This window comes from Hyperolius riggenbachi, chromosome 12 (assembly GCF_040937935.1).
Source record: "Hyperolius riggenbachi isolate aHypRig1 chromosome 12, aHypRig1.pri, whole genome shotgun sequence".
Lineage (NCBI taxonomy): Eukaryota > Metazoa > Chordata > Amphibia > Anura > Hyperoliidae > Hyperolius > Hyperolius riggenbachi.
The window spans coordinates 160,926,845-160,941,539 of NC_090657.1; the positions used below are offsets into that span (position 1 = coordinate 160,926,845).

Consider the following 14,695-nt stretch of genomic DNA (forward strand, 5'->3'; position numbering starts at 1 on the left):
GGCCCCGCCTCCAGTTCATTTCTGGAATTTCTGACTTTAAAGTCAGAAAACCACTGCGCCTGCATTGCCGTGTCCTCGCTCCCACTGATGGCACCAGGAGCATACTGCGCAGACCAAAGACCATACTGGGCTTGTGCAATACTCTCCTGGTGACATCAGCGGGAGCGAGGATGCAGCTGCGCAGGCGCAGTGGTTTTCAGACTTTAAAGTCTGAAATTCCAGAAGTGAACTGGAGGCGGGGCCGGCGCATCGGTGAGTGGCTCCGTGGGTAAAGGATGTCTGCGGGGGGCTATTAGAAGCTCTGGGTAAGTTCAACTCATTTTCCCCCAACCCCCTACAGTATCCCTTTAAGACCAGGTCAGGAGTACTTTATTTTCTCTGCCTGTTGAGGGGTTGGTGACTCCTTCAGCCTGTCATTATGATTAGAGAGGGCAGGGTAACTGCTGTACTTGTCCTCCGATTATTACCCTATCTGCAGAGATGCTAATAATTTAGGCTTGTATTCAAACTGAATGCAGCTAGGTATAGGGCCAATCAAAATCTCAGGAAGAGTATTTGATTGGCCCATTCTAAGATGCACACAATTTGCATTAAATTTGCATGCAAGCTGCAATTATTAGCATCTGATTATCTCTAGTCATCAGTACTCTCTGCACTGCAGTGCATAAGCCAGACAGGGTGACCATAAGGGTGTGTGGAGGGCCTACTTACGAGCTGGTAATCTCTGTATACATATTCAGGAAGAAGCCGCCAAGCAGGTATCCTACAGCTGGGCCAACGATAGCCGCCGTGTAAAATATACCTAAACAGAGAGGAAACCGTGAGAAAAGAGATAATATAATGCAACCTCAGAGACCACAACACAAGTGTGAGCATAGAGGGGTCTATCAGCCCATGTAATGCAACCTCAGGGAACACAACACAAGTGTGAGCAGAGAGGGGTTTATCAGCCCATGTAATGCAACCTCAGGGAACACAGCACAAGTGTGAGCAGAGAGGGGTTTATCAGCCCATGTAATGCAACCTCAGGGACCACAACACAAGTGTGAGCATAGAGGGGTCTATCAGCCCATGTAATGCAACCTCAGAGAACACAGCACAAGTGTGAGCAGAGAGGGGTTTATCAGCCCATGTAATGCAACCTCAGGGAACACAGCACAAGTGTGAGCATAGAGGGGTTTATCAGCCCATGTAATGCAACCTCAGGGAACACAGCACAAGTGTGAGCATAGAGGGGTCTATCAGCACATGTAAATCAACCTCAGGGACCACAACACAAGTGTGAGCTTAGAGGGGTCTATCAGCCCATGTAATGCAACCTCAGGGAACACAGCACAAGTGTGAGCATAGAGGGTCTATCAGCCCATGTTACACAACCTCAAGGAACACAGCACAAGTGTGAGCATAGAGTGTCTATCAGCCCATGTAATGCAACCTCAGGGAACACAGCACAAGTGTGAGAATAGAGTGTCTATCAGCCCATGTAATGCACCCTCAGAGACCATAACACAAGTGTGAGCATAGAGGGCTCTATCAGTCCATGTAATGCAACCTCAGAGAACATAACACAAGTGTGAGCATAGTGGGGTCTATCAGCCCATGTAATGCAATCTCAGGGAACACAGCACAAAAGTGTGAGCATAGATGGGTCTATCAGCCCATGTGATGCAACCTCAGGGAACACAGCACAAGTGTGAGCATAGAGGGGTCTATCAGCCCATGTAATGCAACCCAAGGGAACATAACACAAGTGTGAGCATAGAGGGGGCTATCAGCCCTAGTAATGCAACCTCACTATCAACCCATCTCTCTGCTGCCATATTCTTGTTAGTGAGGAAGCAGATGACACACGCAGACAGGGTCAACGAGGGTGGTGGAAGCTGTGCTTAAAGAGAAACTCTGACCAAGAATTGAACTTTATCCCAATCAGTAGCTGATACCCACTTTTACATGAGAAATCTATTGCTTTTCACAAACAGACCATCAGGGGGCGCTATATGACTGATATTGTGGTGAAACCCCTCCCACAAGAAACTCTGAGGACCGTGGTACTCCTGGCAGTTTCCTGTCTGTGAACCTTGTTGCATTGTGGGAAATAGCTGTTTACAGCTGTTTCCAACTGCCAAAAAAGCATGCAGCAGCTACATCACCTGCCAACAGTAAAAATGTCAATACAGACTAAATCATTTATACATAATTATTGTAAAAATGAAACACTTTTTTTATTACATTATTTTCACTGGAGTTCCTCTTTAAGTACGGCCCATGCAGTAGCACAGGAGTTCTGCATTCTTGCGCCTGTGCAGTGTGGACACGCTTGTACATGAATGGGAAGCTCAGATATACAGAGGGTCCAAGAGAGGTGTGGTTGGGTGCAGGAGAATTCACAAAGCCTCTGGAACATACAGAAGGTTCCCCAACACATGGCTCTCCAGCCAGTGGTGTAGCTAAGGAGCTTGGGGCCCCAGTACGAGTTTTACGTGGGGCCCTCTATTGATGTGGAGCCCCAAAACCTACTAAGGACATCTACAGTGCCAGAGAGGTGTAATCAAAGTAGGGAAACAGTTTAAGGATTACCAATATTCAATGCACATATGGAGGTGATCATTACCAGCATAACACCAATTAAAAGCTAATAAGATGGATGAAGGAGGACCCCTAGTGGACCCTTCTGGTCCAAGAGCCCCAGTGCGGTCCCCATCTCTAACCCCTATTGCTACGCCACTGCCCCTAGCAATCTCAAGACTGGTGATCCAGACCTTGGAATAAAAAGTTTGGGGTCCTCCTATTTTATTTTAGTTTTATTAAAAAGCTCAGTTTTAAAGGCAATTTACACTGATCAGCACGACTGCTTTCCCAATTTGCTTTCATCAGTTTTGGCTTTAATCTGGCTATAAAGTAAAGAAAAACTTTATATGTATTACAGAGATTGAAAACAACACAATAAAAATAGTACCTGAATAAGAGATAAAAAGAAACAATGAATGTGAAATTCTGAGGTTTACAGAGCTGAATATCCTCTGTATTCTCTCCCCAAACCTTTTGTGAGGCCAGCCATTCACACTTCAGTCAGACCATGTGGGTGGTTTTCAACCGCTTTCAATCGATGATTGCTAAGACTGAATTGTAGAGAAAACAGCAAGGCCGGGTGGATTTGTTTTCATGCATTCTTATTATGTTTAGCGTCTTCAGACAAATCACACAGTTGTAATTTTAATTGCATTTCCGATCTAATTACAAATTTTAAGTGTGTGTGTGGGTCAATACCAGGAAATACTCCTTAAAGGACAACTGAGGTGAGAGGAATATAGATCAATATCCCGTTCACTGAAAGTGAATAGGTCAGCTGCGCGTTTTGTTAAAAAAAATGCATGCAGCATGCGTTCCCGGTCGGCACTGATCCGGAAAGCATGCAGTGTGAACATCAGACAGTGCAGTCTATGCACTTTCTGAAGTCGTGCGTGTCGGCCTCCTGCAAGTGTTGCCGAAATCCAGACGTGCAGTGTGAACGGGGCCTAATACGTTTAGCCATAGACCCTGAACAAACATTCAGCAGATCAAGTGTTTCTGACATTACTGTGAGATCTGACAAGATTAGCTGCATGCTTGTTTCTGGTGTGATTTAGACACTGCTGCAGCCAATAGATCAGCAGGGCTGCCAGGCAACTGGTATTGTTTTAAAAGGAAATAATAAATATGGCAGGCATACATCAAAGGTCAGCGCAGGTTTAGAAAGTCATTGTATATAGGGAATGATAAATTCTTCACCACAATATATTAAATGCTCAGAGGTAGGTATCCGCCAACCATCAAAACAAGAAAAGGCTTACCAGCTCCCAACAATCCACATTATAAGGTTGTAAAATGGCTCAGGTCGCATATAACGTCCAGGGAACATCAGACGTCGTGAAGATCCAGTGGACATCCGTATGGAGGTAAAGTTTCAGGAATTTATATAGGAAAACAAATACGGCAATATCTAAGCGTAACCCGTTTATTTTGATAAAATTTCTTTAAAAGGTAGTAGATATAAAAACAATAACTCACATACGGGGCCCATAAACTGGATAAACTGGCAGCCATTGCTGACCTCCTTATAAACATGTGTCTTCTGGATTCAATACTTTTCAATTCATAATGACTTGCTTGACAGGTACCTATATGATTATGTGTTGTGAACATCATTATTACTGTATATTTATATAGTATGGAGATGTATGATCAGCAGCAGCTACCTGATCTCCTTAAAGGAATACTGTAGGGGGGTTGGGGGAAAATGAGTTGAACTTACCCGGGGCTTCTAATGGTTCCCCGCAGACATCCTGTGCCTGCGCAGCCACTCACCGATGCTCAGGCCCTGCCTGCGGTTAACTTCTGGAATTTCAGACTTCAAAGTCTCAAAACCACTGCGCCTGCGTTGCCGTGTCCTCGCTCCCGCTGATGTCACCAGGAGCATACTGCGCAGGCACAGACCATACTGTGTATCACCCCGAGTATGTGTATGGGCTTCCTTACCAGTGACAAGGACACAAACTGCTCTCGGTCACTGTGTAGTGCCCCCTGTATGTGTACGAACTCTCGGTCACTGTGTATCACCCTGTGTATGTGTTTCCTTACCAGTAACAAGGACACAGATTGCTCTCGGTCGGTGTGTAGCGCCCCCTGTATTTGTGCGGGCTCCTGATCACTGTGTAACACCCTCTGTATGTGTACAGGTGTCCTCACCCATGACAAGGACACATACTGCAGATTGTAGCTCCGAGCACCATTCACTTCGCTCAGACCATCAGCTGTGTAATGCAAAGTGGCAGCACAGTGCAGCTTTACTTCCAGGCAAGGCTCAGCATGTGCATACATCAATGAACACAACATGGCTGTGACACAAATGTGAGTTGAGGCCACACAGGTCACAGCAGCCAGCATGTGAGAACATCGGGACTGGACAGGAAACCCATCTAAACCTTACAACACTGACTAGGGATAATCAATGAGATGCAAATAATATACAGTTGATGCAGAATCATGCAAATAGCTTGAAAATGGACCAATCCAACTGAGCCGTGGTGATATTCATTTGATCCATGTTTAAGCCATGGACTGAAGAAGGACTTTAGAGTATGGGGTGTAATAATAATAATTGCAGTATTTGTATAGCGCCTATCTCCTGTCGGACTCAAAGCGCTTACGAGGCAGCCACTAGAGCGCACTCAGTAGGCAGTAGCAGTGTTAAGGAGACTTGCCCAAGAAACTCCTTACTGAAATAGGTGCCGGCTTACTGAACAGGCAGAGCCGAGATTTAAACCCAGGTCTTCTGTGTCAGAGGCAGAGCCCTTAACCATTACACTATCCAGCCACTGCTGGGTGTAGAAGGACTTTAGGGTATGGGGTGTAGAAGGACTACACTAAACAAAAATGTTCCCTGACAGGGGAATAAAAATTAACATTTAATGAATCGTTAAAATCTTAGATTACTGTCATTATGATAGCTACATAGAATGGTTGAAACAGTAGGTTAGGTATTTGGAGTAGATGCCTCCCCCTACTACAACCACATAGTACTGATTACAAATTACAAAGACCCCCCACCATCTATAAAACAACCCGACATGTTTCACTTCCTGATGGAAGTTTTATCAAGGGAAAAAGTACAGTGCATGATGTGCATATAGTGATAGAATAGATTACAAAGTAATTAAAACATAGTCAATTGTAGCATAGCGTATAGGCCTATGACAGCAGCCTGGCCAACATGGCAAACTAGCCCTCTTTTTATACTGCTCAGGAGTCACATGTGGTGGGTGTGGAGCTTGCATTTGCTTCCTCCCACTTATTTCCAATACATCATTGGTGTAGACACCTGTCAGTCAAAAATTATCCAATCACAAGAGGGCTCTATACACCACCATGAACTTTCAAAGAGGTACTTTTAGAAAGATTTAGTTAAAAACAAGAATAAATCCACACTCACTCGTCTCCAGGCAAGTACATATTGCTCAGTGGTAAGTCAGACTCACTGTAAAGAGTATGAAATATCGTGATCGCCCATACGCCGGACAAACAGCGCTCCCATTGGTTCTAAAGGGTCACATGGTTCATCCCACCGTCAGCCAATCGGATTGCAGCCCTGTTGATGTCTCCGTCAGAAGCCCATTGTGATTCGTCTTTGACCATGCAGCCAATCAGCGGCATGTAAATGCGGAAGTTTCTCCGCATATACGCTTGCCATAGGTCAGCAGAGTTACGTAGGTGCTCCGGGTCCCGCTGGCGGCCACTTCCGGTTTCGCCGTCAGGCTGGGGAACGCGGCTGATACTACGCGTTCCCAGCCAAAATAGCACCCCTATGCGGCCATATGTCCGCATACGGGTGCCTATGCGGACATATGGCCGCATAGGGGTGCTATTTTGGCTGGGAACGCGTAGTATCAGCCGCGTTCCTCAGCCTGACGGGTCCTGACGGCGAAACCGGAAGTGGCCGCCAGCGGGACCCGGAGCATCAGAGCGACTCGTCGTGGGCACCGATCAGCTGCAGGGGGCTGAGGTAAGCCCCAGGTGAGTAAAACTCAATTTTTTTGGGACACTTAAGGTACACTTTAAGTGCATATAGTGTTAGGATGCATTACAAAGTTATTAAAAGCATTATCAATAGTAGCATAGCGTATAGGCTTATGACAGCAGCCCAACCATTATGGCGGATTAGCCCTCCTTTTATACTGCTCAGAGGTCACATGGGGTATGGGCGGGGCTGCATTGGCTTACTCCCCTTCAAACCCAGTAAATAATTGGTTTAGACATCTGTCAGTCATATATCATCCAATCAGTGGTGGGCTCCATCTACGTTCATAGGGCTCAAAAAAGGCCCTTAGAGAGAGAGATGAGGCTATAAAGAAGAATATTGTGGTGCACCTTGGTTTGTTGCCTACCTTATATCGTAAGCTGATATCACCATTTATCTGTGCATTGTGTTAAAAACCTTAATTTCCTCCAAGCCGATATTCCAGCGCGCCCATTGGTTGCCAGAGATCACATGGTACTTCCCAGCCTCATCCAATGGCAGCGCGCGGTTGCCTACATCAAATCCAGAGGGCGACAATGATTCGTCCAGGCACGAGTAGCCAATCAGTAGGACACGTATGCGGAAATATCTCCGCATAGTCCTCCGCTATAGGACTACAGCGCTACGTAGGAGAGAGGGGAGGGGCCAAGTAAGCGTCAGTAAAGACGTCTAATGTTACCATTCTACAGGCTGTGATAATAAGCCACTACAGGTAACGCCCATCTCGCTGCTGTAGGTCAGACGCAGCAGAGGGTGTATCAATACAATGTAAACAAACCCTCCTCCAATCCTAAAGTAATTACTCTCCTCGGCACGTTTATTTGTTTGCATGGCAACCAAACAAATCCCCTAGCAGGACGGTTCCATAAAAACTAGAGGCTCAGAGAATAACACAGGCTAACACGAAGAAGCAAACCACATTTCTTATTACATATATGGAGGTAATATTATATGTATATATCAGCTATCAGTATTTATGTTGGCCAACAACCATATATCTTAAAGGGGCACTATTTATTTCACTTGTTATTAGAACTAAAATTAGCAAGAGACAGACAGAGATGGATACACATATTTGCTGCACCCAGCAGCACAGTTTACCGTATATACTCGCATATGAGTCAACCCGTGTATAAGCCGAGGTCCCCACTTTTCCCTCAGAAAACAGGAAAAAGTGATTGACTCGCGTATAAGCCCCATCCCCAGTATAGCAGACTCCACAGTAGCCAGATGTGCCTCCAGTACAAGTCAGCCCCCCTCCCTATAGCCAGATGTGCCACAAGGACGATAGTTGTGTCTCAAGACGCCACTCAATGTTGTCATAGATAGGAGACAGCAAAGCATCCCCAATCATTGCACTGCTGACACATTGCTTGCATGCTCTGCTCTACAGGAAGTCTTAAGCAGCGCACTCTGCACACCATGTTGCAGGGGATGGGGGGCCCGGACACAGCAGGGAGCCAGCAGTTAAACAGGATTACTAATGCATAATCCTTACGCTCCTGTGCCAGTAACAAAACCTGCTCCACTGGCTCGCATATAAGCCGAGGGGGTAACTTTTCAGCGTATGTTTTGTGCTGAAAAATTAGGCTTATATGGGAGTATATACAGTATTTTATTTATAAATTAACACTCTCCTTGATCACAAACATTCCACATATATATAGTAAGTGGGGAAGGAAAGAACACAATTCATTATTTGCAGGGATTCTCAAGGACAGATGTTTTTTTGGACATCTTAGAGTGTAACAATTTATGGAAGATAAGTATTCTTATTCATTATTTGGAGGGATTCTCAAGGATAGATGGTTTTTTAGACATCTTAGAGTGTAACAATTTATGGTAGGTAAGTATTCTTATAGGTATTTTTATAAAAAAGGGGTATATGTGAACCCCTCATTGAGGCCACCCGGGAACAACGTACCCATCCTATATATCCACTGGGCCTCAATTGTCCTCAGTTTCTGGTCCAGGTTACCACCTCTTGGGCCCATCCTCCATTGTTGAACCACCCAATATCTCAGTCCCCCAGGGTCTCCCTCGTGACATTCCAAAAAGTGTCGTGCAACTGATGTGTTGCGTTTGTGTTTAATATCACCTATGTGTTCTAGAATCCGTGTTTTCACTGCTCTCGTCGTTTCACCAATGTATATATATGAACAGGGGCATTTTAACCTCCCTGCCGGTTATCCCGAGCTCAGCTCGGGGTAACCTGCCGCGGAGGATTCCTCAGGCCCTGCTGGGCCGATTTGCATAATTTTTTTTTGTTACACGCAGCTAGCACTTTGCTAGCTGCGTGTAACTTACGATCGCCGCCGCTCCGCGCCGATTCGCCGCAACCCGCCGCATCAGAGGGTACCCCCCCCGAGACCCGTGCGCTGCCTGGCCAATCAGTGCCAGGCAGCGTCGAGGGGTGGTTCGGGACTCCCTCTGACGTCACGACGTCGATGCCGTCAGTGACGTCATCGCGCCCGTCGCCATGGCGACGGGGGAAGCCCTCCTGGAAATCCCGTTCAGAACGGGATTTCCGGATGGGTATATGCGCCGGCGGCGATCGGCGCATTCGGGGGGACGCCGCAGGGAGGGGGGAAGCATGTAGCTAGCGCTAGGCTAGCTACATGCTAAAAAAAAAAAAATAATGCCAAAAAACACCCTCCCTGCCGTGCGCAGCAATTTTTTATAACGGCAGGGAGGTTAATGCATATACAACTCCCTCCGTATCACAGTTGTAAAAATCCCAAATATCAAAGAGTCTACCATTTTTTGGTGCCCTAAACTGTTTGCATTTTTCCACAAAACAGGCCTTACATTTTCCACATTTGTGCATACCATTTAAATCTGTATTCAGCCAAGTTTTTTTCTTTTTCTGTACTTTTTTAGTTTGTGACAAGAAAGGGTGTGTTAATGAGTCACCTAGGTTTCTACCTCTCCTATAGGTAAATTGTGGAAACGTTGGTAAAATTTCTTTTAATTGTGGGTCAAGCATCAGTAGCGACCAATGTTTTTCCATGATCCTCTTGACACTTTGGGATTTATTGGTAAACGTGTTAATGATTATTGTTTTCCCCTCATTTGTCTTTCCTCTTGTTCTTGGAATAAGGAGTTCCTGTCTTTCAGTCTCTCTTGCTTTTTCCTCTGCTCTCAACAAAACATGCTCTGGATATCCCCTTGCCTGGAACCTTCTATTCAAATTACGACATTCATTGTTGAAATCCCTTTGGTTCGAGCAATTTCTTTTTGCTCGTAAAAATTGTCCCTTTGGGATACCCCTCTTTAATGGTTCAGGGTGGTAACTGTCCCATGCAAGGAGGGAATTTGTGGATGTGGCTTTTCGATAAATTTTTGTATCAAGACCTCCATCCTGGTTTTTACGGATCTGTACGTCCAGAAAGTTAATTTCATTCCGATCAATTTCATGAGTGAAAAACATACCGATTTGATTTCTATTGAGCATAGTTACATAGTTACATAGTTATTTTGGTTGAAAAAAGACATACGTCCATCGAGTTCAACCAGTATAAAGTACAACACCAGCCTGCTCCCTCACATATCCCTGTTGATCCAGAGGAAGGCGAAAAAACCCTTACAAGGCATGGTCCAATTAGCCCCTAAAGGGAAAAATTCCTTCCCGACTCCAGATGGCAATCAGATAAAATCCCTGGATCAACATCATTAGGCAAGTAATTGTAGCCATGGATGTCTTTCAACGCAAGGAAAGCATCTAAGCCCCCTTTAAATGCAGGTATAGAGTTTGCCATAACGACTTCCTGATTTCAAATTCTGTGAACATGTCCCTGGGGCCGTCCCACAGAATGAACACATCATCTATGAAATGGCCCCAGAAGACCACACGAGACGTATGAACTGCCAGCTCCTCCCCGAACACAACCGTATCCTCCCACCATCCAAGAAATAAATTAGCATAGGAGGGGGCACATGCTGTGCCCATGGCACAGCCCCTCTTCTGTAGGTAGAATTGGTTCTGAAACAGAAAATAATTGTGTGTTAAGGCCCATACTCACGTCGGATTTTTGCGAACGACCCGTCGTTTGAACGTTCCGTCGTTCGCACGTCAAATCCGGCGTGTGTACAGACTATCGTTCAGGTGGTTTTCAGCGATCCGCCCGATATCTCGGCTTGATCAAGTGTACGTTCGGTAAGGTTAATAATCTGCATTTTATCTTCTTGTATGACATCAACTACCATTCCTCCTCTCTCTCCCTTCTCTGATTGGGTTTGTAACCCCATCTGTTCCTGTTCCTTAAGTTTCTGGGGGTCTGACCAGATGGTAGATCCTGTCCCCTTGGTTTCCCCCTCCCCTTCGGCTTTTTGGGTTTCGCAGCTGGTTCCCCTGATTCAGATCCTACACTTTGTTCACTTTCGGATTCAGTACCTGTCTTCGTTTCTGAGTTAATAGGGCCTTGAGGGGGATTTTTTAGTTGTGTAGGGGTACGTTTCCAGTTATATACCTTCCCATGTTTGAAATCATTTGTATCACGTACATACTTCCTATGTTTTTTGGTTTTAATCATCTCTTTATGTGAATGAACCTTATTTTGTAGTTTTTGTTCAAGCTCTTTGAAAGCGGGATCAGCTTTAAAACTCATGATTTTTTTTGTGTTCCTCTGCCAGATTTTTATTAATACTTTCCAAGGACTTCAACTCAAAATCCCTTAGGAAAGTCATGAGTTCCAAAGTTTGTTTAGTTTTTAATTTGTTCCATCCCTTCATAAAATCCTCATTCTCAGTATGTTTATGTGGTATTACAAGATTACGTAAACCCCGTACAGTAATATTTTCCTTTAAGTAAGTATTGAAACTTAAGATCTCCCACCAACTGCGATTATGATCTTTATATATATTAAAGATCTTTTTAAAAGCCTCATTAATTTCAGAGTCAGGTGGTGTGATAATGACTGGATCAGGATCACTCTTTTCTTCTTGATTAGAGAAAACCTCCTTTGCCTCAGCAACAAGTTTATTAATATCTGGTATTGAATCTAGAAAACCTGCCATTTTATGAAGTGTGGAGATTCCCTTGTAGAGGTAATTGGTGTCAGGTCACCAAATCAAATCAATTATAAACAACACAGAACCTGAATTGATCAACAAATAACACATTATTCCCTCACAAAGGGATAAAACTTAACATTTATTTATGCATTAAAAAACTTCTAGGATTACTGTCATATTAGTATCTACATTGAAGGTTGATACAGTAGGTTAGATTATAAAGAGTAAATACTCATCCTACTATCAGCCAGATAATGTAACGATCAGTGTAACACAGAGAGGATCTGATTATCGGTGATCTGCAGTATCACTGAGAATACAGATATATACCCAATTATTGATGATCTCCAGTATCACCGATAATCAGATATATCTCTAACCTCTGGACACCTGAGTAAGATGAGTGTTTGGTGCAACAGTAATACTTTGAGGAGAGCACCCGTATCGAGGGTGCAAGGTAGTAAGAGATACTGCCCAAGGACAAGCTCCTTCCAATGGCCTGAGGCTCCCCAAGGGGAGGAGTCAGACTGAAAGTGGGAAGGACCAGAGTGTGAGTGACACCAATGGTGGAGTGTCACTGATAGATCTGTGAACTATCTCTTAAACAGAGGAGATAGTTCTCGAGGTCGGACAAGCCAGGTCGGCAACAGACAAACAGATAAGATACAGAGGAAGAGACAATACAGAGTCCTAAGGCAAGCAAGGTTTGGCAACGGAGTATCAGATATAGCGAAGTACCAAATCAGAGATCAGAAGAGAGGTCAGGAAAGCAGAAGGTCATAACAAATAATCAACAATGTCTAGTCTATAGGTGTGAGCTCCTAGATCATCAACACCCTGGAACTAGTCTGAAGAATAACGGGATGGTAATGCTAATTCCTAATCTTGGGTTTGAGCTCCGTAGTCATCAACACCCTGGAACTAGTCTGAAGTATAACACAGAATGATGACACAGATTCCTAATCTTGGGTGTGAGGTCCTTGATCGTCAACACCCTGGAACTAGTCTGAAGTATAACAGAGATAACACAGATTCTAACAATAAGGTCTGAGTGCTACCACGTAGTGATCGCAACGGCAGACAACCAGAGAATGACCAGCACCCAGTATATATAGCAAAGCGCTCTCCAGCGCCTCCCCTAAGTGCTGGACCAATGGGAAGTGGTACTGCCGTCAGCTGACCGGCTTGGTCAGCTGACTCTCTTCTGGCTGTCATATAAGTTCTGCCTCTCAGCGCGCGCGCGCGTCCTTCTGAACCTGTGTGGACTATCAGTCCCAGCCACACCAGACATGTGATGTAAAGCACCTGCAGCGCTGGACGCGGAAACCGCCGCACCGCTATCAAGGCATGCGGCGGTTTCTCCGCGTTCGGCCATACTACTAGATGTAGGCCTACGCGTGCCGACCGCCGCGTTGGACACGGAATCAGCCACCTTGTTCTGAGTACACGCGGCGGCTTTTCCGCGTTTTCTCACAGTACCCCCCCCCCCCCCCCCGAGGAGTGGACTCCGGACAGCTCCTACCCGGCTTCTCAGGATGTAGGGTGTGGAATTCCTTCTTTAATTCATCCGCATGCATGCGGCAATCAGGTACCCATGTTCTTTCCTCTATGCCATAACCCTTCCAGTAAACCAAATACTGTACCGAGTTCTGTACTATACGTGAGTCTAAGATCTTTTCCACTTCATACTCCGGTTGGTCATCCACCATCACAGGAGGAGGAGGAGTGGAACCTACATGTACTGCTGGCTTAAGCAGGGATACATGGATCTTACCCCATGCATGCTGGCAGGGAGATCAATGGCATAAGTAACATTGTTGATTTTCCTGGTTACTGGGAAAGGGCCCACAAATCTGGGTCCTAACTTGGGCGAAGGCTGTTTTAAAGTCAAATGACGAGTGGACACCCAGACCAAGTCTCCTGGCCGGAACTTCCACTCTATGGAACGTTTCCTGTCAGCTTGACCTTTCTGACTCTGAAAGGCCTTCTCTAGATTTTCTTTCATGATTCCCCAAATGTTCTTAAATGACTCTTGCCAAGCCTCCAAAGCTGGAAACGGAGTGGAAGCTACTGGCAGTGGGGAGAACTTAGGCAACTTTCCAGTTACCACCTGAAGTGGAGAGAATACAGAGGAAGAGCTTTTCAAATTATTGTGTGCAAATTCTGCAAACGGCAAGAACTTGACCCAATCATTTTGCGCATCCGCGACATAACACCTTAGAAACTGTTCCAGTGACTGGTTAATTCTCTTGGTCTGACCATTGGTCTGTGGGTGGTAGCCCAACGAAAACGACAGTTCCATGCCCAATTGATGACAAAATGCCCTCCAAAATTTAGAAACAAATTGGACTCCCCGATCTGACACTATATTTTCTGGGATGCCATGTAGCCGGAAAATGTGCATGATGAAAAGATCGTCCAACTCCTGGGCCGAGGAGAGTCATTTCAGGGGCACGAAATGGGCCATTTTACTGAATCTGTCGACTACCACCCAAATGACCGACATGCCTTCAGACCTCGGGAGCTCACCCACAAAATCCATGGACAAGTGGGTCCATGGTTCACTCGGGGTGGGCAAAGGCTGCAATGTTCCCACAGGTGCCAGACGGGAGGGTTTGTTTTTTGCACACACTGCACATTCTCTCACATACTCCTTGCAGTCAGTTGCCAATGAAGGCCACCAAACACACCTAGCAACAAGGTCCTGTGTTCTGGCGGCCCCAGGATGTCCAGCATTTTTGTGGGAGTGGAACATCTGCAATATCTGGAGACGAAACGGCAATGGTACAAACATGACCCCTTCAGGCTTCCCCTCAGGAACTTCCTGCTGGAAGGGACTTAAAGTCTCCATCCAGTTCTTCCAGGTCTCTGTGTCTGCCAATACCACCTTCTGTGGTATAATAGTCTCTGGGTCTGAGGGCTGTGCTGTCTCTGGCTCAAAGCATCTGGATAAAGCATCTGCTTTAATGATTTTACTACCCGGAGTATACGTAATTACAAATCTGAATCTCGAGAAAAACAGTGACCATCGGGCCTGACGGGGACTTAATCTTTTAGCCCCTTCAATGTATTCCAAATTTTTGTGATCAGTGTAAACTGTAATCGTATGTTCTGCTCCTTCTAGCCAAT

General features: G+C 45.4%; 2 protein-coding genes across 36 annotated transcripts in view; one reads left to right on the top strand and one right to left on the bottom strand.

Annotated features, from left to right (window-relative positions):
* GATA5 (GATA binding protein 5) overlaps positions 1-14,695 on the top strand; it is a 2,064,317-nt gene that overhangs the window by 1,226,404 nt on the left and 823,218 nt on the right. The window lies entirely within an intron of this gene.
* Positions 1-14,695, bottom strand: part of SLCO4A1 (solute carrier organic anion transporter family member 4A1) — a 113,046-nt gene that overhangs the window by 53,840 nt on the left and 44,511 nt on the right. For both annotated transcript variants that reach the window (XM_068262887.1, XM_068262888.1), the window contains exon 3: positions 712-802. In XM_068262887.1, coding sequence (XP_068118988.1) covers positions 712-802 — 91 coding nt within the window. The remainder of the gene's footprint in view (positions 1-711; positions 803-14,695) is intronic.